We start from the raw sequence: 27,898 nt of genomic DNA on the forward strand, positions 1-27,898 counted from the left end.
CAACTGAATTGCTCTCTTCGGACTTGCTAAAAGCACTTTTCTTCTTCATCCAGTCCTGAGTTGTCCGAGACATCCAGAGCTTGTTGAACTTATTGCTCCTACATTTACCCTAATAGGGTATATGCTGACTCTGTAGTCTCCCCGGCACCTTATATCAAGGCCCCCCCGCCCTCCCCCAGTGTAGACTTACCCACAAACAACTCAATCCAAAAGCGTCATTTGCAGGCCATCTTTCTCCTTGTCCATAATAAATGTTAAACATATCGTGTTTTGGTCACTATAGCTAAAATGCTCCACCAGTGCCACATTGAACACTTGTCCGGCTTTGTTTCCAAAACCAGATGCAGCATTGCGCCATCTCTTGTTGGGCCTTCAGCACGTTAATACCTCCCCTGGATATATTTCTGGAATTCTGCTCCCTCTAAATCCTTAACGCTATTACTATCCCAATTGATGTTAGGAATGTTGAAATCCCCTAGTATAATTATCCAATTATTACCCTAACACAGCTCTGTGAACTGTTTACATTTTTCCTGCTGACTCTTTGGGGGCTAAGAATACACTCCCAGTAATGTGGCTGCACCCTTAACATTCCTAAGTTTTACTCACAAAGCCTCTTCCAAGATATCTGGCAGGATTTTCCAGCCTCGCTTACCCCAAGACTGGAAAATGCTGCCCAAAGTCAATGGACCTTTGCACAGAAACATAGAAAATAGGAGCAAGAAAAGGCCACTTGGCCTTTTGAGCCTGCTCCACCATTCATTACACTCATGGCTGATCGTCCAACTCAACAGCCTAATCCTGCTTTCTCCGCATAACCTTTGGCCCCATTCACACCAAGTGCTATACCTAGCCTCCTCTTGAATACATTCAATGTTTTGACATTAACTACTTCCTGTGGTAATGAATTCCACAGGCTCCCCACTCTTTGGTGAAGAAATGTATCCTCACCTCTGGCCTAAATGGTTTACCCTGAATCCTCAGACTGTGACCCTTGGTTCTGGACTCTCACACCATCAGGAATATCCTCCCGACATCTGGGCCAATGAGCTTGTGCACACTAGTGGGAGAAAGACTGCAGCCAGACTGAGTTTAGCCAGAGTGAGGGCTTTGGGAATTTGGAGCCGTGTGGGAATTTGGTGCCGAGGGGAAAATGGTGCTCATCTTCCAGGAGAAGCGGATCTGCGAGGGAGATGCGAGGGCAAGTGAGAAGCACAAGGAAATCGAACCATGCCCTCATAACCAGCAGGTAAGTGATTGGTAAGTATTTTTTTTTCTTTTTATTCTTGGCATTGTGGTTGTTGTTGCACACTACAATAGTGTTTCCGTGTAATTTCTGTCGTTTATTGTTTATAAAGGTTATTTTTGTAGTAACGAGGAACAGGAAAGAAGCGCCATTGAGAATTAGATATAATCTGAAACAAAGCATCTTTCAATAGTTTAATTTAAAGGGGTAAGACATGGCAGGAAAGCTTGTTCAAAATTCTTCTTAAAGTTAACGTGCAGGTTCAGTCGGCAATTAGGAAGGCAAATGCAACGTGAGCGTTCATGCCGAGAGGGTTAGAATACAAGAGCAGGGATGTACTTCTGAGGCTGTATAAGCCTCTTGTCAGAACCCATTTGGAGTATTGTGAGCAGTTTTGAGCTCCATATAGGTGTGCTGGCCTTGGAAAGAGTCCAGAAGAGTTTCAAAAGAATGATCGCTGGAATGAAGAGCTTGTCGTATGAGGAACGGTTGAGGACTCGGAGTCTGTACTCACTGGAGTTAGAAGGATGTTATTGAAACTTATAAGATACAGCGAGGTGTGGATAGAATGGATGTGGAGAGGACTTTTGGTCTTTTCTGAGGAAGGATGTTCTTCTCTTGAGGGAGTGCAGCAAAGGTTTAACCAGGCTGATTCCGGGGTTGGCAGAACTGACGTGTGAGGAGAGATTGACCAGGTTAGGATTGTTTTCGCTGGAGTTCAGATGAATGAGGGAGGATCTCATAGAGACTTACAAAATTCTAACAGGTCTTGAAAGGATAAAAGCAGGGAGGATGTTCCCGATGGTGGGGGAGTCCAGAACTAGGAGTCACAGTCTGAGGATTCAGAGTAGACCATTTAGGATGGAGATGAGGAGACATTTCTTCACCCACAGCATGATGAGCCTGTAGAATTCATTACCACAGGACTAGTTGATGCCAAAACATTGAATGCATTATACTTGGGGCAATTGGGATCAAAATTATGAGGAAAAAGCAGGATTAGCCTATTGAGTTGAATGATCAGCCATGATCATAATGAATGGCGGAGCAGGCTCAAAGGGTCAAATGGCCTTCTCCTATCTTCAATGTTTCTCATGTCTTTTCCTGTTAGAATTTCATAAGTCTCTATGAGATCCCCCCTCATTCATCTGAACTCCAGTGAAAACAATCCAATCTCTCCTCATACATAAGTCAAGCCATCCCCGGAATTAGTCTGGTAAACCTTCGCTGCACACGAGAGAGGATAAGAACATCCTTCCTCAGAAAGGGAATCCAAAACTGCACACAATACTTATACACGTGATCTGTATTGCGCCTACTATAATTCCCATAGCAGGCAGAATGGGAAAATTCCACCCATCATCTCTCCTTATTGCAGTAATTGACTCCTTAATTAATGTGCACGACCACTTCCCTATCTACACCCTGCTCTGTCTCGCCTGAAGATTATATACCCTGGAATCTTGAGTTGCCAGTCCTGCCCTCCCCTCAACCAAGTTTCCATGTGCCAATCCACGCCTTTAACTTATCAGTCTTATCTGTTACACTCCTATCATTAAAGTAAAGACCGTCCAGCTTTACCTTATTCTTTTGATACTCAACATAGCCAAACTCACTGACTTGTTTCCTTTAGTGTGACATGATCTGTGACTACTTTACCAATATTCTATGGCCGTCAAGTGCCAAACTAGTTTAAATTCCTCTTGACAGCATCTGCAAAGATGTTGGCCCCAATGTGGTTCAAGTGCAGACCATCCTATTCGTCAATGTCTCACCCGCCCAGAAACAGCCCCATTGCTTCATAGGTACAACATACAATTGGTGAACTAGATTGAAATATATGATGGCTGCGAAACGATGATAAACATTTTAAAGAAATATTCAGAATTTCTTTTATTTGGCAAAATTAATCAGTAAACCTTTACCAAATTGTTTTTGCCCCCACCTTCTTGAGTCCAGTAAACAATGAAGAGAATAATACCAGTCTTTAGAGAACATAGGAGAATATTGGAGGCGTGGTTAGTAAGTTTGCAGATAACACTAAGATTGATGGCATAGTGAACAGTAAAGGAAGTTATCTCCAATTGCAAAGGGATCTTAATTAATTGGGCCAGTGGGCTGACAAATGGCAAATGGAGTTTAATTTAAACAAAAGCGAAGTGATGCATTTTGGTAGACTGAACCAGGGCAGGACTTACTCAGTTAATGGTAGGGCATTGGGAAGAGTTACAGAACAAAGAGATCAAGGGGTACATGTTCATAGCTCCTTGAAAGTGGAGTCACAGGTGGACAGAGTGATGAAGGCGGCATTTGGCATACTTGGTTTCATCGGTCAGAACACTGAATATAGGAGTTGGAACGTCTTGTTGAAGTTGTACAAGACATTGATAGGGCCACACTTGGAATACTGTGTGCAATTCTGGTCACCCTATTATAGAAAGAATGTTATTAAACTAGAAAGAGTGCAGAAAAGATTTACTAGGATGCTACCAGGACTTGATGGATTGGGTTGTAAAGAGAGGTTGGATAGCCTGGAACTTTTTTCGCTGGAGCATAGGAGGCTGAGAAGTGATCTTATAGAGGTCTATAAAATAATGAGGGACATTGATCAGATAGATAGTCATTATCTTTTCCCAAAGGTAGGGGAGCCTAAAACTACAGGGCATAGGTATAAAGTGAGAGGGGAGAGATACAAAAGTGTCTAGAGGAGCAATTTTTTCACACAGAGAGTGGTGAGTGTCTGGAACAAGCTGCCAGAGGTAGTAGTAGAGGCGGGTATAATTGTGTCTTTTAAAAAGCATTTAGATAGTTACATGGGTACAATGGGTATAGAGGGATATAGGCCAAACGCAGGCAATTGGGATTAATTTAGGAGTTTAAAAAAAATGGGTGGCATGGACAAGTTGGGCCGAATGACCTGTTTCCACGCTGTAAACCTCTATGTCTCAGGACAGAATAACAAATGCCAATTGCAATTTAATGGAGAGAGGTATGAATTTCAATAGGGATGAGAGGTGGTAGAAACAAAATAGGTGGTCCAATTTTAAAGGGCTATAGAATAGAGAGAATACAAATCTATGGTGGCAGCTTCAAGTTGAGAAGGTTACTAAATAAAAATAACTTATGGATTCTTTAATTTTATAAATAGAGCAAAAGCAATGAATTTGTCAAACCTTTATATATATCATTGCCCTGGTTAAAGAATAATATCCTGTTCCAGGTATTGTTCTTTAAAAGCAAATAATAATATGCAGATAAGATTTACCAAAATAATACATGTCTGTATCATATATGTAAAGAGGTGAGAGAAGCTGAGTTTGATTTCCTTAGAGCAGAGACAGGAAAATAAATATTTGTGTTCAAAACTATTAAAGTAAACAAAAATAAATAATTTTCAGTGACAGAAGGGTCAGGACACTGATTTAAGGCAACTGGAAAAATAGCTATAGATTGGTGACATGAGATGAGGTATGATGATCTGGTCACAAAAGGTGCTTTATGGCAAATAATGATTTTAAATCCAACAGTTGGAAAACAAACTGAACTCTTCAAAACAGACTTTAAGACGCAGACTAAAAATGTGATTTGAGCTTGGAACAAAAGGCAGCTACCCAATTTGCATTATTGAACCTTTCAGATTCCAATTCATTGAGATGAAGACACCAGCCAGGATTTGCACTTCTGTTTGCATCAGAATATCAATGATCATGCATCCCTACCATTTGTTTTAAACAAGCTTTAGGTTCTTTACATAAAGCCTCTCACCAAAAGCATATCAGTAGCCAAAAAATCCAATATACTATGATGCTTCAAATATAAATGTATAATTGACATAGTGTCCATAGTGTTCCTGGACTTTTTACAGTATTAAACAAAAATACATAAATAACCATTTCCAAAGGTACAGCTTATTCAGGTGTACAACCTTCCTCATTTACCCACGAGTTCCTACCCTTTCAGGATTTAAATAAATTTAAATAATGCCCATTAAAATCTACCTTCTAAAGTTGGGAAATGAATGTTTTCGCATAATGCCTTATCAGAAACTCGAATGTTACATACAAGACCCAATCCTGCGCAATTAAATCTTTGTACACTAGTAGTAAGTAGTTAGCTAACTACCGTTTAAAGAGGTGATCAGGTAGCATCAGGCAGAGGAATCAATTATGGTGCTCAATTCAGTTATGTGAGCTAATTCACTTGAATTAGATCAGTCAACCAGGGAAAGAGTAAGGCCATGTTCTTTGGGAACTGGGCTGACAAATCCTTTGTCCCCTTCACCGTCAGGGCAGAGTACCTGAAGGTGCTGGGGATATGGTTCGGAGCGGCAGGGGCATGCATCAAAAACTGGGAGGAGCGCATCGCGAAAGCCAGGCAGAAACTCGGCTTGTGGGAGCAACGCTCGCTCTCCATAACAGGGAAAAACCTGGTGATCTGGTGCGAGTTGCTGTCCGTGTTGTTGTACGTGGCGCAGGTGTGGCCTATCCCCAAATCCTGCGCTGCAGCAGTGACGCAGGCCATCTTCAAATTTATCTGGAGATCAAAGATGGATCGCATCCGGAGGGAGGCGATGCACAAATCTCCAGAGAACGGAGGGAAAGACATTCCCAACGCCGCCCTCATCCTGATGGCCACCTTTGTGTGCGGCTGCATCAAGCTGTGCATAGATCCTCGGTACACCAACAGCAAGTGCCACTACTTTTTGAGGTTCTACCTGTCCCGAGTGTTGCGAAGGATGGGTCTGGCCACACTGCCGTGGAACGCTCCGAGTAGTTGGACCGTACCGCAGTACCTGTCCCTCGTGGAGAAATTTTTCCGCAAACACACCTTTGACCACAAGGCGATTAAGCAGTGGTCAGCGCGTAACGTCCTTGGGGCCCTGAGAGAAAAGGAGACGGCGGATCCTGTCAGATGGTTCCCTGAGCAGACTGTCAGTGTCATCTGGCAGAACGCCTCATCACCAGAACTGACAAACAAGCACCAAGATCTGGCTTGGCTGGTGGTGAGAAGGGCACTCCCCGTCAGATCCTTTATGCACGCTCGAGGTCTCAACATCACCGCACGCTGCCCTCGAAGCGGCTGCGGGGCTGACGAGACGGTCGCACACCTCCTTCTGGAATGTGCCTTTGCAAAGAAGGTCTGGAGCGAGATGCAGTGGTATTTGTCGAGGTTCGTCCCGAGCAGCTCGGTGACGCAGGACTCTGTGCTCTACAGGCTGTTTCCGGGAACGCACACCGTGACAAATATCAACTGCTGCTGGAAGGTCATCAACTCGGTGAAGGACGCACTTTGGTCCGCCCGAAACTTGCTGATCTTCCAGCTGAAAGAACTGTCCTCGACCGAGTGTTGCAGATTGGCACATTCCAGGGTCCAGGACTACGTGCTGAGGGACGGGCTGAAGCTTGGGGCAGCCGCCGCAAAGGCACAATGGGGAAAGGCCACACTGTAAAGCCTTTTAACGGAGGCAGACCGAGGGCCCAGGAACTGCAGAATACCCTCGACCTGCGTAACTGTGTGCCAATCTGAGCACTAACGGCACACAGTAATCTTTTGAGGCGTGTATATAGTTTTTAAGTATTGAAATGTAATCATGGTAATTAGTACAAATATGTAAATATTGAGACATGGACATAGTTTTTTAAGTACTGAAATGTAGTCACTGTAGTTTGGACAGATCTGCAGGGATGTTTTGATTCCGCATTGTTTTGCTACTCGAAGCCCTGTACATTGTAATAGATTACTTGAGATTTTTATGAATAAAGTATATTTTTGGAAAAAAAAGATCAGGTATTAACCAGCATAACAGTCCCAGAATAATTATGTCGGTCAGTCCTACGAATCTGGTCCAGTCTCTGACACTGAGCTCAGTGTCGGAGACGCTGGCAGAGGATCCTGGGCAATGGAAATCGGACCATCCAAAAGTTTAAACTGAGTAATGCCCACACCCATGTACGTCAGAATTTCTACGGGATTCTGATTCGCATCTCCTAAATTACATTCAATCTCCAGCTATTTAGATTCTGGAAAAATTTGGTTTCGTCCTCAAAACATTCACCCGATTTTCTTATTCTATACTTAAAATAATTATCTCATGTGACCATGAAGGCATTCTACTGATTCGGATAACGGTTTGAAATAACAAAGATGGATAGCAGGCATTCAGATACATCAAGAAATACATCTTTAAAAACGTTTGCCTTACGGTATCGTTTTAGAAGCTATCATTTTAACATAAAAGTTTTACATTTTCTGTCTGTTACATTTTTAAAGAAAGGTTCTAACCTTTTTGCTGAAGCTGACGTTAATGAGGTTCGTGGTTCGATTTCGAACTATAAGTGGTTGATTTAAGTTAAATCGGCAGTCTTCGTCCACCTTCATAACCCATTCTGCGTACACTTGCTCTGAGAATTTCTGAAGTAATGATTTCATCTCCATATATTTATTTGAAACAAGTTTAGAATCGTCATCTGATACATAACTGCTCCACAGGAAAATAAAATTAATGCAAAATGTGAATTCGGGAACGACTGAAGGTGGACTTAACAGATCTCCTTTTAAACGTAGGAAGAACGTTTGTGTATTTTGGTAAAATCTTAAGCGACGCGAAAACCGTGAATTAGTAAAGAATCAAATACAAACATCCAGTGGAGTGAGTCGATATTAAAAAGAAATACAGTAACATTTCTATTATCTGCCATACTGACTTGGGTATTGAGGGCGAAAGCGTCCGAATTTAGCCAGTTGCACCGAGGGAACGTAGAATAAGAGAGGCTGAGACCGTAACGACGGCAGGTCGTGGAGAATCACCGACAACCGCCCTGAGTTTGACTTTTTTTTAGCAGCGTGTGGAACTGACAGCGAACAAGTATTAGTACGAGGTTTTCAGAGATGGGCCACGTTACCAGTCAAGTAACAGACCGGACCAATTCTGTTTAGTGGATAACTCTTGTTACTAGGGTGCTGGATAACGTAGTTTATAAAATCACACATTCCTGAAATAGGATCATTCGCTACATCCAAATATGCCAACTCTTTGGTAGAGTTATCCAATTAATTTCATGCCCCAATGGCACTGTATTTTTTCCTTTCAAGAATTTATTAAATTCCCATTTGAAATTTACTATTTAATCTGCTTCCATCCTACTATCACGTAGTGTACTTCAGGAGAAAAAAGAAAATGGCAGAGAAACTAAACAATACTTTGTTTTCGAGGAAGAAAATGCTATAACAAAACCCAGAAATGAATGGAGAATCAAGAGATTAGTGTAAACCAGGAACTGCAAAACATTAATACTTGTAAAAAAAAAAGTACAAGAAAAAATTTCAAGTTGATAAATCCCCTGGACCTGAAAATCTGCATCCTAGTGTTAAAAGAGGTAGCTGTTGAGATAGTAGTTGCACTAATCATCTTTCACAATTCTGTAGTCTCATAGTTATTGAAGATTGGAAGGTGGCAAATAAACCCATTATTTAAGAAAGGAAGGGGAGAGAAAATAGGGAAGCACAGACATGTTAGCCTAACATCAGTAGTAGGGAAAATCCTAGAATCAATAATAAAAGATGCTTTAACAGAACACCTTAGAAAATAATGGTAGATTTGAGCAGTCAATACGGATTTATGAAAATGAAATATTAAACCTGTTTTTTTGTGGATGTAATTTATCAAGAGGAACTTGTCAATGTGGTTTATTCAGATTTTGGCATTTGACAGGAGGTTAGTAAACAAATTTGGTTTAGAAAAATGCATTAAGTTGATCTTTCTCTACACCCTAGCTATGACTAACACTACATTTTGAACTCTCTCATTTACTTCTCTATGAATGATATGTTTTGTCTATATAGCGTGCAAGAAACAATACTTTTCATTATGTTAATACATGTGACAATAATAATTCAAATCAAACCAAAAGAGCAATCTCATTTAAACATACAAAGTTCTTGCAGGGCTCGACAGGATGGATGCAGAAATGTTATTCTCCTTGGCTGGGAAGTCTCGAACCAGAAAACAGTCTCCAAATTAGAAGCAGGCCATTCAGAACTGAGGTAAAGAGGATTTTTTTTAATCAGTAGGTGGTGAATTTTTTTGAATAGTCTGCCATAGAGAGCTGTGGATGCCCAGTTGATGAGCATGTTCAAGACTGAGATCGACAGATTTCTACTTATCAAGGGATACAGGAACAGTGCAGGAAAATGGTGCTGAACCAAACCATCAGACATGATGTCATTAAATAGTGGAGCAGGCTCGAGTGGACTACTCCTGCTTCTATTCCTTATGTTTTGAACAATGCATAAATCTCATTATTGCACGGAGAACAACTCTAGCTTCTAAATCTATTCACAGAACTGAATTCCCTCAAGTACCATTCTACCAAATGACCCTTGGTACCATCCTAGCAAATGACCCTTTCCCAGGTCTTGGACATCATTCCTAAAGTGTAGGGCGCAGGACTGAACACAATATTAGACAAACTAATGGGGCTATTGGCAGCTAAGTCCCATGACCCTGGTGGCTTGTATTCTAAAAGATGTATCTACAGAGATAGTGGATTCATTGGTTGTAATTTCCCAAACATCCTTAGGCGGAGGATTGGAAACTGCCAATGTGACACCGCAATTCAAACAGGGAGGGAGGTAAATAACAGCTAACTCTTCTTTTGTTGGAAAAATGTTGGAATCAGTTATCAAGGAAGTAATTGCAGCATATTAGGAAAATCATTACCTAATCAAGCAGAGTCAGCATGGCTTCATGAAAGGGAAATCATGTTGAACAAATTTATTAGAATTTTGCGAGGATGAGTGGACAGAGGGGAACAAGTAGCTGTGTTGTTTTTTGACTTCCAGAAGGTGTTCGACAAGGTACCTTACAAAAAAAATTGTGGTCATGAGATAAGAGCCCGTGGTATTGGAGGTAATATATTGGCCTGGATAGAGAATAATAGGCAGGAAACAGTGAGTGGGGATAAGCCATTTTTTTTCAGGCTGGTGACCAGTAACCGCTGGGGTTTAACAGGCATCAGTGCAGGGACTGCAACCGCTTACAATATATATTACTGACTTTGAGGAAGGAAGCAAATGTATTGTATCCAAGTTTGCCGACAACACAAAAATAGGCACAAAGGCAAATTGTGAGAGGGATACAAATAGGTTAAGCAAGTGGGAAAAAGTTAGCAAATGGAGAATAATGTGCGAAAATGTGAAGTTGTTCATTTTGGAAGGAAGCATGAAAGAAAAGGGTATTATTTAAATGGAAAACAAACTACAGAAAACTGCAACATAAAAGGGACTTGAGAGTAGTTATGCATGAAACACAGAAAGCTAGCACACAGGTGCAGCAGGTACTTAGGAAGGTTAATGGAATATTAGCCTTTATTTCAAGGGGGTTAAGGCATAAGAATAGAGATATCTTGCTGTAACAGTATGAGACATTGGTGAGACCACATTTGAGTACCTTGAGCAGCTTTGGTTTCCTTATTTATGGAAAGATGTTATTTCATTGGAGGCAGTTCAGAAAAGGTTCACAAGGATGATCCCCGATTTGGAAAGATTGTCTTGTGAAGAAAGGTTAAACAGATTGGGACTCCACTCACTGAAATTTAAAAGAATGAGAGGTGATCTCATTCAAACATTCTTAAGGAGCTTGACAGGGCAAACGTTTAGAGGATATTTCCCCTCATGGGACAGTCTAGGACCAAAAAGCATAGTCTCAGGATAAAGGGGCATCCCATCCATTTATTTTGTCTACACTTCCCACTGCCTCGGCAAAGCAGCCAGCATAATTAAGGACACCACGCACCCTGGATATTCTGTCTTCCGCCTTCTTTCTTCGGGAAAAAGATACAAAAGTCTGAGGTCACGTAATAACTAACTCAAGAACAGCTTCTTCCCTGTGCTGTCAGACTTTTGAATGGATTTACTTCCATTAAGTTGATCCTTCTCTGCACCCTAGCTATGATATAACACTACATTCTGCACTCTCTTGTTTCCTTCTCTATGAAAGGTATGTTTTGTCTGTATAGCATGCAAGAAACAATCTTTTTCACTGTATGTTAATACATGTAACAATAATAAATCAAATCAAATCAAATTAGACTGTGATGAGGAGGAATTTCTTCTCCAGAAGGTTGAGAGTCTTTAGATTCACTGACAGCCATTGGGGCAGAGTCCTGGTATATATTTAAGGTTGAGATAGATAGATTTTTGATCAGTAAGGGAATCAGGGATTCGGGGAAAGGACAAGAAAGTGGATATGAGGAATGTCAGATCAACCGTGATCCTACTGAATGGTGGAGCAGGCTCAAGGAGCTGAATGGCCTACTTCTGTTCCTATTTCTTATGGTCTTATATACAGTTGGCACCTGAAAAAAAAGGATTAGCACAGCCTCCTTATATGTAGTCCATGCCTATTATTCACATTTATTAACAATAAAGCCAAGGATCAAATATACTTTTTTAACTGCCTTTTCAACTTGTCTTACCAAATTTAAGGATTTATAAACTTACATTCCAAAGATTTTCTGGTCAAATATTTGGCATTTTAGCACCCAATTTATCACTGTTACAAATGAGCACCCATAGCATGTGTGTAGTTTTAACATGTGCTGCCACACATGTTGAAGCTTCTGCATCACTGTTTGGTCAGGTGACAGTTCTTGAGTATTTGAAGGCAGAGGAAGCAAGTTGGGGTTAGAATAAAGTTTGGCTTGTAGGCAAATTTACAGATATTGAGTTTCCATATTGCTCTTGACCTTCTAGCTAAGGTTTGGAAAGTGCTGTTGAAGGAACCTTAGTGAGTTGTTGCATTGCATCTTGGATATGACATACACTGCGTGTCAGTGGTGGATGGTGGAAAAAGTGAATGTTTAATGCAGTCAGTAGGTGCCAATCAAGCAGGCTCCTTTGCCCTGGATTCTTTCGAGATTCTTGAATTTTTGGAGACACTCATGTAAGCATGAAGGGAATGTAACGGAGGTGCACCAGACTAAGGCCTGGGATTACAGGAGGAAAGATCGAGGAAATTAGACCTGTAATCCCTCAAGTTTCAGAGAATAAGACATGATCTCATTGAAAATTATTAAAGCTCTTACCGTGTGTGACAAAATGGATGTTTTCCCTAGCTGGTGAGTTTAGAATCAGGGAACAGTCTCAAAATAAGCAGCAGAGGGCTGTGACAGCTCAATCATTGTGCATTTTCAAATAATGATATCAAAGAAAATGGAGATGGGGCAGGAGATTGGCATTTAGATAAGTGAATAGACATGATCCAATTCAATGGGCGAGTAGGCTCAGGGGACGGGATAGTCTACTGCTGCTCGTATGCTCCAGTGAATGGCTGAACCAGTTGTCAGCCTTGTGTCCCATACACGTCATGATGAGAGCCATAGCCAGTCAGCAAATCTACACGATTATAGCATGCAACCAATGCTTAGCCTGTTGTTGAGTAGCTGCATGCCTTAACAGGACACAAAAAATCATGAGGTGCTCCTTTCTTCAATAAAAAGACCAAAATTGCACACAATATTCTCGCCAAGGCTCAAACCAACTGCATCAAGACCTCTTTACTCCTGTATTCAAATCCCTTTGCAGTGAAGCCCTGTATAACGTCTGCCTTCCTAATTGGTTGCTGCACCTGCATGCTAGTTTTTAGTGACACATTAACGAGGACACTAATGATACTTTCTGTATCACTTCCCAACCGCTTTTCATTGAGCTGCCCTTTCATTTTTTTTCCTACCAAAATCACTAACTTCACATTTATTCACATTATATTCCATCTGCCATGATCTTGCCCCTTCACTTAGCCTGACAAAATCTCCTTGCATCAGCCTCAAAACTCATTCTTACCTAGTTTTGTGTCATCAGCAAACTTCCAAATATTGGAAATATTTGTTGCCAGATTCTGCTAAACAATACAAAGATGAATATTGGGTTCTGCTCTAGTCTGCTAAAGTTATTTGCTTGTCCAAAATCATTTGCAAATGGAATGTCAAGATAGTTCAACTTTTCTTCGCTGTAAATCATCTCTAATAGCCTGTCTTTTAAACCTTCACCTCCAACGATAAATGCAAGGAGCTCCTGCTCCTTGTCACTAAGTTTGAGACCATACAGTGAGCAGGCCATAATATTTCCGTCACTCCCACAGGCACACTGGGCCAAATTTCTAAGCTCTCCATTGCCCTAGCCCCAAATTTGCATCTTTCTCTAGTTTCTCCCCTTTCTCCTCCTGTCAGGCCCTCTTCATGTTCTTTGTCAATGAGACCAGCTCCTGCTTCCTTGATGCAATTCCCATTACACTGTTAACAGAAAGCTTATTTTAACTGATTCTCATGTAATGTGATTTTGTTAACCAGTTGGTTCCATATTCAAATACTGTCCTTTTCTTTTTCATCATCTCTCTACCGAAAAATTTACTCTTCACCTCACTGTCTTTGCAAATTGTCATCCCATCGTTAACCTTTCTTGCCTTTCAGAAGTCCTTTAAAATGCTGTTGCCTCTGAAATCTATGCCCATCAGGTCCTCAAGTCTGCCACTATTCCAAAGCTGCTCCTATCAAAATCACAAATTATTTCCTATTTGACTGTAATAAATAATCTTTCCTCCTGCTTCTCAACCTATCTGTAGCTTTGACACAATTGGCCACACTGTTTTCCTCCTACTTCTTTCCACTGTAATCCAGTTGGGTGGGACTGGTCCCAATCATATCTATCTAATCGTAGGTGGAGTATCACCTGCAATGGCTTCTCTTCTTACTCCTGGATGATTATTTCTGATGTCACCAAGTATCACTTTTTGGCCCTCTCCTGCTACACACTTACACACTGCCCATCAGTGACATTATCTGAAAAAGTATTCATTTTCACATATAAAATGACAATATTTAGCTCTACCTCACGACCACCTCTCTCCACTTTTTCACTGTTGCTAAATTATCAGATGGCTTCCCCAACATCCAGTACTAAATGAATAGAAATTTCCTCCAACTAAACATAAGGAAAACCAAAGTCATTGCGTTTGGTTCCTGCTCCCTAAGTACGCACTCCTCCATTTCTTGCCAGCTTTCTGAATCTGAAGCTGACTAACTTTGATGCCATATTTGGTACCGAGATAAAATCCATACCACTAAGACCACCCAAAAGACCATCTATTTCCACTGCTGTAAAGACATTACCCCCACCTCAGCTTATCAGATGCTAAAAAATGGAGACAATAGTGCAGTGGTAAAATCATTAGGCTAGTAATCCAGAGGTCCAGGCAAATGTTTTGGGCACATGGATTTGTATCCTATCGCAACAACTGTTGGAATTTAAATTCAAATAATCTGGAATCAAAAAGTTATCTCAGTAATGGTGACCAAGAAACCAGTGTTGAAAGTCATTAAAAAAATCTGTTTCACGAGTGTTTTTTAGGGAGGAAAATCTGTCATCCTTGCTCGTTTGATTTACATGTGACTCCAGACACACAGAAGATTGGCTGATTCTTAAATGCCTTTTGAAATGGCATAGCAAAGCACTCATGTATCAAATTGCAAAAATGCCACAAAGGAATTAAACAGATTGATCACCATAAGTGTAAGCATCTACATAAGCACCAGAAATGATAACGGCACAACCAATCCGGTTGACCATGAAAAATTCTAACATTAGGGGCTTGTGCCAAAAGTGAGCATTGTCCTACAGATTAGTCAAGCAACACCCTGATACAGTCATACTCACTGAATTATACCTTACAGCCAATGTTCCAGAAACCATCAGCACTACCTGTGGGTATGTCCTGTCCCACTGGTAGGACAAAATCAGCAGAGGTGATTCACAGTGGTATAAAGTTTGAATGGAATGCTCTGGGGGTCCTCAACATTGTATGTGAATGTGTTCCCACAATCCTAAGCTTATACAGAGTTAACTCTTTTAACCATCAGGCTTTGCTGGTGTTTTCACTTTGCTGGTGTCTGCGTACGCATCGGGTTACAACCCATGAAGTCTCATGACATCGGGTCAAACATAGGGGAAGAAATTTTCTGATTACCACCTATTGGCACCCCTCAGCTGATGAATCAGTACTCCATGTCAAACACTAATTGGAAGGAGCACTGACACCAAATGGACACAGAGGGCTTGATTTTAGCTGATTTTAAGTGCTGAATCTGGATGCTATTCAGATCCAACTTGGAAATCTGCTTTCAGGTGCTTCCATATGCACTTAGCCTGAAAAAAACGTGAATATAAATTGTGCTGAGGGTGGGGTTTGGTGCGCCCGAAACAATCAGAGCTTGAACTGCGCACGCGCAGTGAGGAAAAAAATTTGAAAATTGCGCCCTGTCACATCACTCCCAGGCCGCAAAAAGCAGATAAAGTGGCCCGGGAGCAATGGTCCCTACAGACATCGCCCCCACCCCTACAACATAACTTTTCCCCTTATCCATCCACACCCCCCTTCCCCCCGCTACTCAGACCAATTGCAACCCTCTGTCCCCTTTCCCCCACACCGATTGCCCGCAGAGTGGCAGCGGTTCCTCCCGCCGCCACCAGAGATCCATCTGGCCTCCCTCCCAGTATATTTCACATGCACACAGCCGAATACTTTGACAGTTTCACTCATAAACTGCACGTGCACTATTATAACTGTGGAATCCCTTCTCTCTGCTGCCTGTACCTGCAAAATCCACTGAGGTACATATCCAGGCCTTTATTAAACTTGTGTAATGAAACATATAGTGCGTATACAAATAACCGTTGTTTGATTCAACAACCTTTGCAATTGTGTTTAGCAACAGCCAACTTGCAGTAAATTTTAAAAACTGCATTTCCAAGTTTAGAAGATAATTTGGGAAATGGCAATAAGAATGATTTCTACTTCTTCTGAACTTGCTGGCATAGGGGCAAAAACAATATTCATGGCAAGTGAAATATAATCTAAGTAGCATTTATAACAGGAATGATCAGAATTGGAAATGTGATGGGATAGAATTAACCCCCCTCCACCCCCACCAGACAACGATTGGGCCTCCCTCCTCCCTCCACCCCCCACCCCCCACCAGACAATGATTTGGCCTCCCTCACCACCCCCCACCAGACAACAATCTGGCCTCCCTCCCCCCCTCCCCCATCAGACAACGATCAGGCCTGTACCCCCCCCCCTCCCCCCCACACTAGAGATACATCTGACCCACCTCCTCCTTCCTCCCCCCACCAGAGAATAATCTGGCCCGCCTCCCTTCCCCTCCCACCATCGATCTGAAAGCCATTGGAAGCTTTGAACTTACTGCTTCAGAAGCTGGTGCACCCGAAACAGACCTTTGCCTAGCATGTCTGTTTCGTGCTAAATCTGAACATGCGAACGTGATGGTAAAAGGGGAAATGCTGGTAAAATTGGGTGGGCTGCCCACTAATCAATTTAAATGCCGTTGCGCCCGTTTTGGGGGTGAATCAGATCACGGTCATTTTCGGCCCTTGGTAAAATGGGCATCTGCGTGGACACAGACACAAATCGCATTAATGGCCGCACGCCCAACTTTACCATGTTTTCACATCCAAAAATGGGCGCGCGCAATGGTAGAATTGGGCCCAGAATGTACTTCTAATGGGAAACTTCAATGTTCATCACCAAGAGTGACTTGGTAGCACCACTACTCAGTGAACTGATCAAGTCTTGAAGAACACTACTGCTAGACTGGGTCTGCAGCAGGGATTGAGTGACCCAACAAAAAAGAATAAAAGCTATTTGACCTCATCTGCATCAATCTGTCATTTGCATATGCATCTATCCATGACAATATTGGTAGGACTGACCATCGGATAGTCCTTATGGAGTCAATCTCCTAACTTCACTTCAAGGATATTTTCATCATGTTGTGTAGCACTACCTTCAAGCTAAATTGAATAGATTTCAAACAGATCAAACAACTCAAAACTGGGTATCCATGACACTGGGTGGAAACAGAACTCTTTTCAATGATCATCTGTAACCTGATGGCCAGACATATCCCCAACTCTACCATTACCACAAGCCAGTGGATCAACTATAGTTCAATACAGAGTACAAAAGGGCATATCAGGAATGCACAAGGCATATTTAAGAATGAAGTGTCAACCTGGTGAAGCTACAACACAGGACTTGCAAGGCAAACAGCAGAAGCAGCGTGCAATAGACAGAGTTAAGTGATCCCATGACCAACCTATTGGGTCAAAATTCTGCAGTCCTACCACTTCCAGTCATTAATGATGGTGGACAATTAAACAATTAATTAATGAATGAGGCTCCATAAAAATCCTCATCTCCAATGACAGGCCCAGTATATCAGTGCAAAAGACAGATTGAAACATTAGCAACCACCTTCAGTCAAAAATGCAGAGTGGATGATTTATCTCAACCTACTCCTAAGGTTCCCGGCATCAAGGATGCCAATTTTCAGCTAATTTGATTCACTCTATTTGATATTAAGAAATGAGAGGTGATACTATGTACTGCAAAGACTGACATCTTTCTGGCAACAGCTGACATCTCATTTAATTTTGTGTCATCAGCAAATTTGGAAATATTACATTTGATCCTCTTGTCCAAATAATTTGTGGCTTCAGTACTGATCCCTGTGGTGCACCACTTGTAACCAAGGCTTCTTCAACAGGATCTTCCAAACTCATGACCTCAGATGCAAGGGAACTCCGTCACTTGCAAGCAGCCCTCCAAGTGGCACACCACCCTAACTTGGAACTACATTGCTGTTCCTTCACTGTCATTGGTTCAAAACCTTGGAAATCCAGTCCTAACACCACTGTGGATGTCTCAACAATACATGGACTGCAATAGTTCAAGATAACAGCACACCACCAATTACTCAATGGTAATTTGGAGTAATGAATGTGAGCTTAGCCAGCGACATTGCATCTCATGAACAAATAATAATTAAAAAGTCATCTGTTTAATCAGCATCCCATCCAGCAATTTAAAAATTAACTCCTTCCACCACTGATAACACAATGACAGCATTGTGCACCATCCATAAGATTCACTGCAGCAACATTTACTACCAACTAGGTCAAGACATATGTATGGAGAATACCACCATCTCTCAGCTTCCCCCCTAAATCATTCACCATCATTACTTGGAACAAAATCACCATTCCTCCAGTGTGGTTGGGTCAAAATGTGGTTGGGCGGCACGGTAACACAGTGGTTAGCACTGCTGCTTCACAGCTCCAGGGTTCTGGGTTCGATTTCCGGCTTGGGTCACTGTCTGGATGGAGTTTGCATGTTGTCTGCGTGGGTTTCCTCCAGGTACTCCGGTTTCCTCCCACAGTCCAAAGATGTGTGGGTTAGGTTGATTGGCCACGCAAAGAAATTGCCCCTTAGTGTCTAGGGATGTGTAAGTTAGAGAGATTAGTGGGTAAAATATAAAGGGATATGGGAGTAGGGCCGGGGTGGGATTGTGTTCGGTGCAACTCGATGGGCCGAAGGGCCTCTTTCTGCACTGTAGGATTCTATGATCTATGATCTAAATTCCTAGAAATCCTTTCCTAACAGCACTGTGGGTGTACCTATACCATGGGCTGTTGTGATTCAGTGATAAAGCTCGCAAACGCCTTCTCAAGAGAAATAAGGGGATGGGTAATAAATGTTGGCATAGCCAGTGATGCCTACATCCTGCGAAAGAATAAATAAAAAAAAACTTCCTTCATTCCTTTGTTACCTCTTGATTGTTACCTCTTGATACAGTGTACTCCTGGCAGACTTCCTGAGTCTTACCATCTAAAACTCTGCTCCTTGTGTCCTAACTTGCACAGTCGCATTCACACATCATTTCTGTGCTTGCTGACTTCTATTGACTCCCAGTCAACCAACACCTCAATTTTAAATTTTTCATCTTCGCTTTTAAGTCAACACCTGGCATTGCCTTTCCTTATCTCTCTTACCTCCTCCAGTGCCACAACTCTCTGAGGTACCTAGGTGTACTTAATGTTGCGCATTAAAATTTTAACTGCTCCACCTATGATGGCCATGCCTTCAGCTATCTAACCCAAAGCTCTGAAATTGCCTCCCTAAACCTCCCACCTCCCCCCCACTATTTCCATTTTTATGACTTACCTGGTTGACAAAGCTTTTTCCTTACTATCACTCTTTATGAATTAGTGTCAAATTTTATTTTAGAAGAACATAGGTACATTATTTTCTGATAAAAGGTGTCATATAATTGTGCGTTTTTTGGAAGTTTTAAGACAGGACAGGAAAATCCCAGAATTGAAGCCTTACTCAAAGGGCCGTAACCTTTATTTTCTTTTAGAAAACGTGCAGGAACAGAATTAGGGGGCTGCTAATTAGTTTTAACAAGAAAAAAAATTAAACATGAAAAGTTGAATTACGATACAATAGTCCTTCACTCCTCAACTTCACAAATATGCACTGATTTTAAGATTGACCCAAATTACATAGTATACCTTAAACTACAATAGTGTTCGTAATATAAAGTCCCTTTAAACACACAAGCTGGTGTGGTTGTATACACGCTTCACTTTGAACCCAAGTGAATGTCTGTGGAATTCTCCTCAAAATCCCTTCAGTGAGAGCTCCCAAACTAATAAGCTTTAAAATCCTCTTTCACAACAATATTTTCTATCTGCAGTTTGCGTTCCGAATTCTAATCCAGGTTTTCCAAATAACTCTTTCAAACAACGCTTCCACTCTACTTTTAACAAAGAATGCAGCATCCAGGTTTTACCACCCCTCCTTCAAGATGTCTTTGTATTGTCTATTAAACAAACTGTTCACAATTGCTTTAACTATCGATTTCCAGACTCTATTGAAATGGCTATTGATTCACCTCTGCAGTCTGCTTTCCCGGTTCAGTTCTAGTTACTGCTGCTGTCTCTTTCACTCACAACACTTTGTCTGCCTTTTCTTTGAATTCTCCTCTGCACAGTATTTTGTTCAGGTGACGGATCTCTGTTCACTTAATTTCAGCCTTCCTAAAACATTCTTTATGCCCCAATCCCCTGGTTAGCTGAACTGAATCTGTTTGATGAAGTCTGCCTCTTTTATGAAGTCTGCCTCTTTGCAGCTTCCTTGTCCTGTCCAGCTTCTCCTGGCAGAGTTGAGTGATGTTCCCTGCCGGATGTTATCTTAAACTGCCAACAAATTCAGCTAAAACTAAACTCAAAAGCATTTCTACCTTAAAAGAGCGAACGGTTGCTAAGCAACAACTGGTACTTCTCCAGCCTTTATTTACTCATCGCACCATAACATCTCAAAGCACAATAAAAGCACTGCTGAAACTGAGGCAACCCCTACACATACAAACATGTTTGTCTAGCATTAATCTAACTTTAGGTTTTCTCTTCCCTACACGGAAATACTGAGTTGAAACCATTTATAACCATATCTTATTGAATTTACCAACATAAATGTATATCCCTTAAAATTACCTTTGTTTTCTGTACAAAATTTATTTTTGTGAGGAACATATTCTTCCTAAGTAAAAAATGGTTTTATTTAATCTTCAATGTAGTTTCAAGCCTGTTATTTTAAGTCTTATAAGGTTATAGTCCAAGTCAACTATTTGCTTGTATATATGTAAGAAAAATCTATCCCAGCATTTCAAATACTTACAAATGATCAATGGACTTGAAACTCTTCATTGAGGCTTCCATTCTTTCATTAAGTTCCTGTGCCCATTTCAGTTCACCAGCTACATGTGGCATATTCTTGTTGATGGTTGGAACTCCACCCTTAGCTGCAGTTTCAAGCAAGTGTGAATCAAATATTGTCTTGATATTATCTAAATCACTATTAATCATATCAACTAGGATAGGGTATTTTTCAGATACTTCTTCTTTTATCAATTGGCGCTTGATGAAAAATCCAAACATGTTCAACACCTGAAACAAAAGAAGCATAACATAATATAGAAAATATAATAGTTATTCATCAAAGTAGGCGTGCTACTGAAGATCAAATTATCAAGTGTCTTTGCTCCGTAACAACATCTACCTGCACTTATGCTTCCGCCCATTTACCATTGTAATTATTCACTCATTCTATTCTCACTCCAGATCCACCATTCCAAACCATTCTTAGCCTTTTTCTTATCCTCAAATTTAAATAAACTTCAGCTCATCCAAATATCGATATAAAACCCATTGCTTTTCTAAACTTTTGTCATTCTCCCTTACCGGCCGGAATTCTACCACCAATCAGACTGGCAGGATTTTCCCATCCCACTGCTGTGAACGGAGATTTGTTGGGTGCCAAATTTTCCAATCTTGCTGCAGAGTGAGTGGCAGGTAACATCGTGTCCATTATCTTTTAGACTCAGTGTCCATGTGTCCATTTTCCTCTTATATTTTCATGAAACATTTTAAAGGTGCAACATAAATGCAATTGGTTGGTGTAATCCATTGCAACCAATATGAAACAGTTTGACATACAAAGATCTGTTCCATGTATAATTGGCCATATAATAGTCAGATAAATTCTTGGAACAAAATAAATACATCTGGCATTTGGGAGCACTTTTGGATGACATGAGCACAAAGAAATTTTATGAAGTGGAGTGTGACTGGCTACTCCTTTATATGCATTGTAAATATTTAAACAAAAGAGGACTTCTCCTGTCCCCTTGCCAGAGGAATCGTAGTGAGTGGGGTTTAGACCATGCAAAGGTCCATTGACCTGTAGTGGGATTTTCTTGCTTTGTTTTTAGGCAAGCAAGGCCAGAAACAGCATGGACGTACAGTGACAGAAGAAGAATTTCAGTGCAATATTCCATTTGACAGACGTACTAAAAAAAAATGTTAAAAAGTGTAATCTGTTAATCACTATGGTCATGTGGAAGGATGAAATACAAGAGGAAAGAAAGCAACTTCAAAGAATAGAGAAAAAAATCTTTTCAAACTACAAAAATTTTTGATTAGAGTTAGTTTTTCTTTTATTTGTTTGTGGGATCTGGGCATCGCTGGCTGGTCAGCACTTATTCCCTATCCCTAGTTGCCTCTTGAGGGCAGGTCAGAATCAACCACATTGCTGTGGCTCTGGAGCTACATGTAGGCCAGACCAGATAATGGCAGCAGATTTCCTTCCCTAAGGGACATTAGTGAACCAGATGGGTTTTTCCATCAATCAACAATGGTTATATGGTCATCAGTAGATTCTTAATTGCAGATTTTTTTTTGTGGAATTCAAATTCTACTATCTGCTGTGGCAGGATTCAAACCTAAAACGTTGGCTTAATTTCTGGATTAAAAGTCAAGCAATAATACCTCTAGGCCATCATCTCCCTTTGAAAGTGGCCTTCAAAGTTTGAATCCTGTGATTTGCCATAAGAAGTGCAGCAGATTTCTACAGCAAATAGTTCCAATGTGAGCTAATACCAAAGTTAGCTATGCAAAGTATAAGTTTATTTATTCATCACAAGTAAGGCATACATTAACACTGCATGAAGTTAATGTGAAATTCCCCTAGTCACCACATTCCAGCGCCTATTCAGGTCAATGCACATAACCAGCACATCTTTCAGAGTGTGGAAGGAAACCAGAGTACCTGGAGGAAACCCACACAGACACAGGGGGAATGTGCAAACTCCACACAGATAGTAACCTAAGCCAGGAATTGAACCCAGGTCCTGGCACTGTGAGGCAGCAGTGCCAATTACTGTGCCACCGTGCCGCCTTAGATGGTGGGATAAAAATGCAATTCCTACATAAACTTTTGAGCAATGAGCATGTGAGGCCTGGAGAATATGACAGTAAGGGGTCATAGAAAGTTGCTTTGAGGACAAAGGTACAGAATTTAAATTTAGCTGTCCTTAAAGCAAAACTAACAAGTGGTCTAATGGATGCAATCTGAACAAGAGAAAACATAGATACTTTGAGATAAGTTAGGCAGAAGAAAATGCATATGGGAAGCAAGAATTGCCAATACAATAGCAGAAGGTTTAATGACCTCAAGATCAAAACAGATAAACATGGCGGCAACAGGCAACCTACTGCTTTAATTGACACTTTATGGATAATTTTAATCCTAATAATGCAGTCATGAACATAACCATTAACTTTGACCAGAAGATTGGATCAAGCCTGTAAAAGGGTAATTAACAACCCACTGCATGGTAGGTTGTTGCATAATGTTAAATCTCACAGGACCCAGGATGAGGTAGCCAAATGGATACAAAATTGGCCGATGACAGAGGACAAAGGGTGGTTGTAGACGATTGTCTTTCAAACTGGAGGCCGATGACCAGTGGTATGCCACAGGGATCAGTGCTCATTTCACTGTTATTTGTCATTTATATTAATGGCTTGGATGAGAATTTAGGAGGCATGGTTAGTAAGTTTGCAGATGACACCAGCATTGATGACAGTGAAGAAGATTATTTAGGATTGCAACAGGATTTTGATTAATTGGGCCAGTGGGCTGGTGAATGGCAGATGGAGTTTAATCTAGATATTTGCAAGGTGATGCATTTTGGTAGATCGAATTAGGGCAGGATTTATAAAATAAAGAGATCAAGGGGTACAGGTTCATTGCTCCTTGAAAGTAGAGTCATAGATGAACAGAGTGGTGATGAAGGTATTCTGCATGCTTGGTTTCATGGATCAGAACATTGAATACAGGAGTTGGGATGTCTTGTTGAAATTGAACAAGACATTGGTAAGACCACACTTGGAATACTGTGTACAATTCTGGTCACCCTATTATAGAAAGGATAAAGGATATTATTAAACTGGAAAGAGTGCAGAAAGGATTTACTGGGACTTGATGGTTTGAATTATAAGGGAAGGCTAGATAGTTCAGGACTTTATTCCCTGCAGCATAGGAGATTTAGGGGTGATGTTATAGAAGTCTATAAAATAATGAAGGGCATACATCAGTTAATAGTCAACATCTTTTACAAGGGTAGGGGAGTCTAAAACTAGAAGGCATATGTTTAAGGTGAAAGGGGCGAGATACAAAAGGGTCCAGAGGAGCAATTTCTTCACACAGAGGGTGGTAAGTGACTGGAACACGCTGCCAGAGGCAATAGTAGACGCAGATACAACTTTATCCTTTAAAAAGTATTTAGACAGTTACGTGGATAAGATGGGCACAGAGGGATATGGACCTAACGCGAGCAATTGAGACTAGCTTAATGGTTAAAAAAAAAGGCAGCCTGGACAAGTTGGCCCGAAGGGCCTGTTTCCATATTGTAAACCTCTATGACTCAACACACAATTACTCAAACCACTGCTTCCAGTACAGGCAACACCTAATTTTTGTGCTGGCTGCTAACTTACATAATAACAGAGTGCAGCTGCATTCAATAGCTGTTGATTAGATGCAAGAGGCCAGTTTTCTGCAATGCAAGTGCCACATAAAATTGGTTTGCACTACTTTGAGCCAGCACAAATTAAAAGAGAGGTGTATTCTGTTGGAGCTACTTTTCGAACTGGTTTCAGAAGTGAGTGTAAACAAGAAGAATGCTGAATTACAAGTATCAATGTTGAATGAGTCAACCAAAGATAACTCAGCCAGAAAGGAACTGCGTTGGCTTCTTCTTCCTTTCCCTTTTTTCCTCCTGCTCCACAACTGGTTGTTGTATAACTGTAGCAAAGGAAAAGTCCTCATGATGGCAAAGTTATGTATTGTGCAGCAAAATAATTTTAACAAGTGCTCTGCCAAGTACTACAAGGTTCCTCCAGAACTGTCCATGCCATGAGAGTATTTTAAGCGTCCCAAGTATTTTGCATCCTTGCAATGATTGGTATAATGAGATTCATTGTATTCACATGACCCATATGTGCATGGGAGCCTTGGCCATGTCAACAAGGAGGAAGGGAAGGAGGTACTCTTCTGTGAGTCTGCGATCGCCTCATCCAACAAGCACACAACTTCTATAGAAGTCAAAGAATTCCACTGTCAATTACTTTGCAGTGTCCCTTTTTCAACAATGCTGACACAGAACAATCACACTAAACTAACTTCATCAAACAAATGGTTTAATAATTCACAATAAAGTCAATTAATCATTTCCTTAGTGGCTGTTTTGTAGTTGTCATTTTTTGCCCTACTATTCCTATAAAGTGTTACCTAAATGATTTCAGCATGGTTAATGGTACCCTTCTGACTTTCACTGGAAGAACACTGCAAATTACCTTGCAGGATGCTCTCCAGCACCACTGATCCCAGGAGGCTTGGCAGCATCGAAGTAGGTTGACAGATAGCATCAAGGGCAATGCTAACATGATAGCTGGCTCACACTTCATAAAGCCTATGCTACTCCCCCTGGGGTAGCACTTCAGCAATTCTAGTGGCATCTTCTTACACTACACATTCTTCCACTATTGCCACAAGAGCCTCAGGTACCTTTGAGCAGCAGCATCCAAAACCATGACAGCAAACGTTTGAGCACATATCTCAGCAAACTGCACTTGCATGGCAACAAAAAATAGTAAGACTTGAATCTGAGTTATCACTTCAGCACTATGACATTGGGTAGCTACTGCCTCTACTGAAATGCCTCGGCCAAATTTCTGGTTTATCCCGCTGCCCTTGAGATGCACTGGTGTCAGGAAGGTGGCGGGGTGGGGGGGTGTTGGCGTGGGATAGGATGGTCTTACAACAGCAGGAGTCTCCTGGGTGGAAGGTCCCGGCACAGGTTCCAGGCCTTCCTCCTCCTTCTGGGTCATTCCATGGGACGGCAGCACAACTGGACTGAGCTCCAAAAGCTTCGGCGTCATCTGGCCCGGCCAGTCCTGGAGGCCCAACTGCTTTACCAAACAGCATGCAAGCCATCAGAGATAGTCCTCAGAGTTTGGGCCAACCTTGCGATGCCACAGTAAGTGCCCTTTGAGACCAGGCCAAGCCACTCAGCCATGTCCTACTGTGACAGGGCCATACTCTCCAGGCCCACCGACATAGCATGCTGTGTCTCAACAATAGCCTGCTGGGTCTCCATGATGCTTCTGAGCCCCTCAGCCATGGCCGCAGTGACTCAAAGGGCCCCAAGGTCTTCAGCTGTGGTCCATAGGGACTTGATTGTGTTCTGCTATGACTCCACCATGGCTTGCTGTGACTCAGCTGTGCCTTGGACCATGCCACCCATGGTCTGCCCCACGCTTTTCACTGTGGACGTTACCCTTGCAGGTTTTTGGACAGCATGTCACTTACTTGAGATATGCCATACAGATGAAGGATTAGAGGATGCTCACTTCTACTTCACAACCCAACCTGGCTGTCACTCACGGTCCTGCCCTTCTCCCCCGCCAGATCCAAGGCTCTCTCCACAAAGGGTGAGAATTCTTAGGTCAGGTATTCAACACCCGTCTTCTCCCACTCCTGACAGCAATGGGCCATCTGACATGCTTTTCTAAGTATTTTTTTGAACGATATAAATCATTAAATGACAAACAACTTGTAATAGCAAACATGAAATTTTAACTGTTGCCTCATTTCAAAATAATTTTCATGATCCAGTTTACCTTCACAGCAGATAGAATGCTTGAACAGTCACTAAATCTCTGACAAATAATCATTCCCAATCGTCGGTCGAAATCATCAATCTTGCTTTGAAACACTGCATAATCCTCTTCAAATTTCTGTATGAAAGCACATCAAAATAAACAATTATGCTTGTACAAATATCTACTAGTAAAAAGTATAAATGTTATTACATCACAAAAGGTTATTAAATGTTTCAATCAACACTTATCAGCAGGAAATCATATGCCACTTCTAGCTAAAGGTTTTACATGTGAATTTCCCAATAGCTCAGTACATAAAGCCGGCACAAGCAATAACAACTTGCTTTGCTTCTAAACATTCTTGTGATGTTTTTCTCTGACAGGGCCAGCATTTTTACCCAAACTTAATTGCCCTTGAGAAAGTGACAATGGGCCTCCTTCTTGAAACACAGAAATCTATAAGGTGTAGGTACAATCATCGCACCATTTGCAAGAGTTCCAGGATTTTGGCTCACTAACAATGAAGGAATGTTTGTGATTTGGAGGGGTTGGTGTTTTGCCAATTCTGAAGGTGCTGTCAAAGTATACGTGACAAATTGCTATAATCCATCTTGGGAGATAATACACACTGCTACCACTCTACGACAATGATGAGAGGGGTATTGAAAGTTGTGGATCGGGTACAAAAGCAGAAAATGCTGGAAAATCTCAGGTCTGACAACGTCTGTGGAGAGAGAATAGAGCAAACATTTCAAGTCCAGATGACCCTTCGTTAGAGCTGCCATCATCAAAACAGATGAAGGAGGGGCAAAGGAACTGAGAGAATGGGATGGAGTGCTTACAGAATGTGGGGTGTGAAGAGCTGTAGTCAAGGTAGTTAAGTGAGTAGAAGGGCTAATAATGGATATTAGTGGACAGTTTATCACCAGAAATGGAGACACAGAGGTCAAGAAAGGGAAGAGAAGTGTCAGAGATGGAACATGTGAAGGTGATAGAGGGGTGGAAATTGGAAGCAAAATTGATAAATTTTTCCAGGCCCAAATGAGAGCATGAAGTGGCACATAAATTTTTCCAGGCCCAGACGAGAGCATGAAGTGGCACAGAAATAGTTGTCGATGTATTAATAAAGGAGTTATGGAAGAGTGGGTGGAGTAGGACTGGAAAAGGGAATGCTCCACATAATCCACAAAGAGACAGGCATTAACAGGGACCCATGCAGATGCCCATAGC

General features: G+C 41.4%; 1 protein-coding gene across 1 annotated transcript in view; it reads right to left on the bottom strand.

Annotated features, from left to right (window-relative positions):
* Positions 1-27,898, bottom strand: part of LOC145356565 (dynein axonemal heavy chain 17-like) — an 811,195-nt gene that overhangs the window by 666,408 nt on the left and 116,889 nt on the right. Inside the window, exons 11-13 of the mRNA XM_080209339.1 lie at positions 26,687-26,803; positions 20,841-21,109; positions 7,529-7,724 (exon numbers count right to left, since the gene is read on the bottom strand). Coding sequence (XP_080065465.1) covers positions 7,529-7,724; positions 20,841-21,109; positions 26,687-26,803 — 582 coding nt within the window. The remainder of the gene's footprint in view (positions 1-7,528; positions 7,725-20,840; positions 21,110-26,686; positions 26,804-27,898) is intronic.

This window comes from Carcharhinus amblyrhynchos, chromosome 21 (genome assembly GCF_965287045.1).
Source record: "Carcharhinus amblyrhynchos chromosome 21, sCarAmb.v2.hapA, whole genome shotgun sequence".
Taxonomy (NCBI): domain Eukaryota; kingdom Metazoa; phylum Chordata; class Chondrichthyes; order Carcharhiniformes; family Carcharhinidae; genus Carcharhinus; species Carcharhinus amblyrhynchos.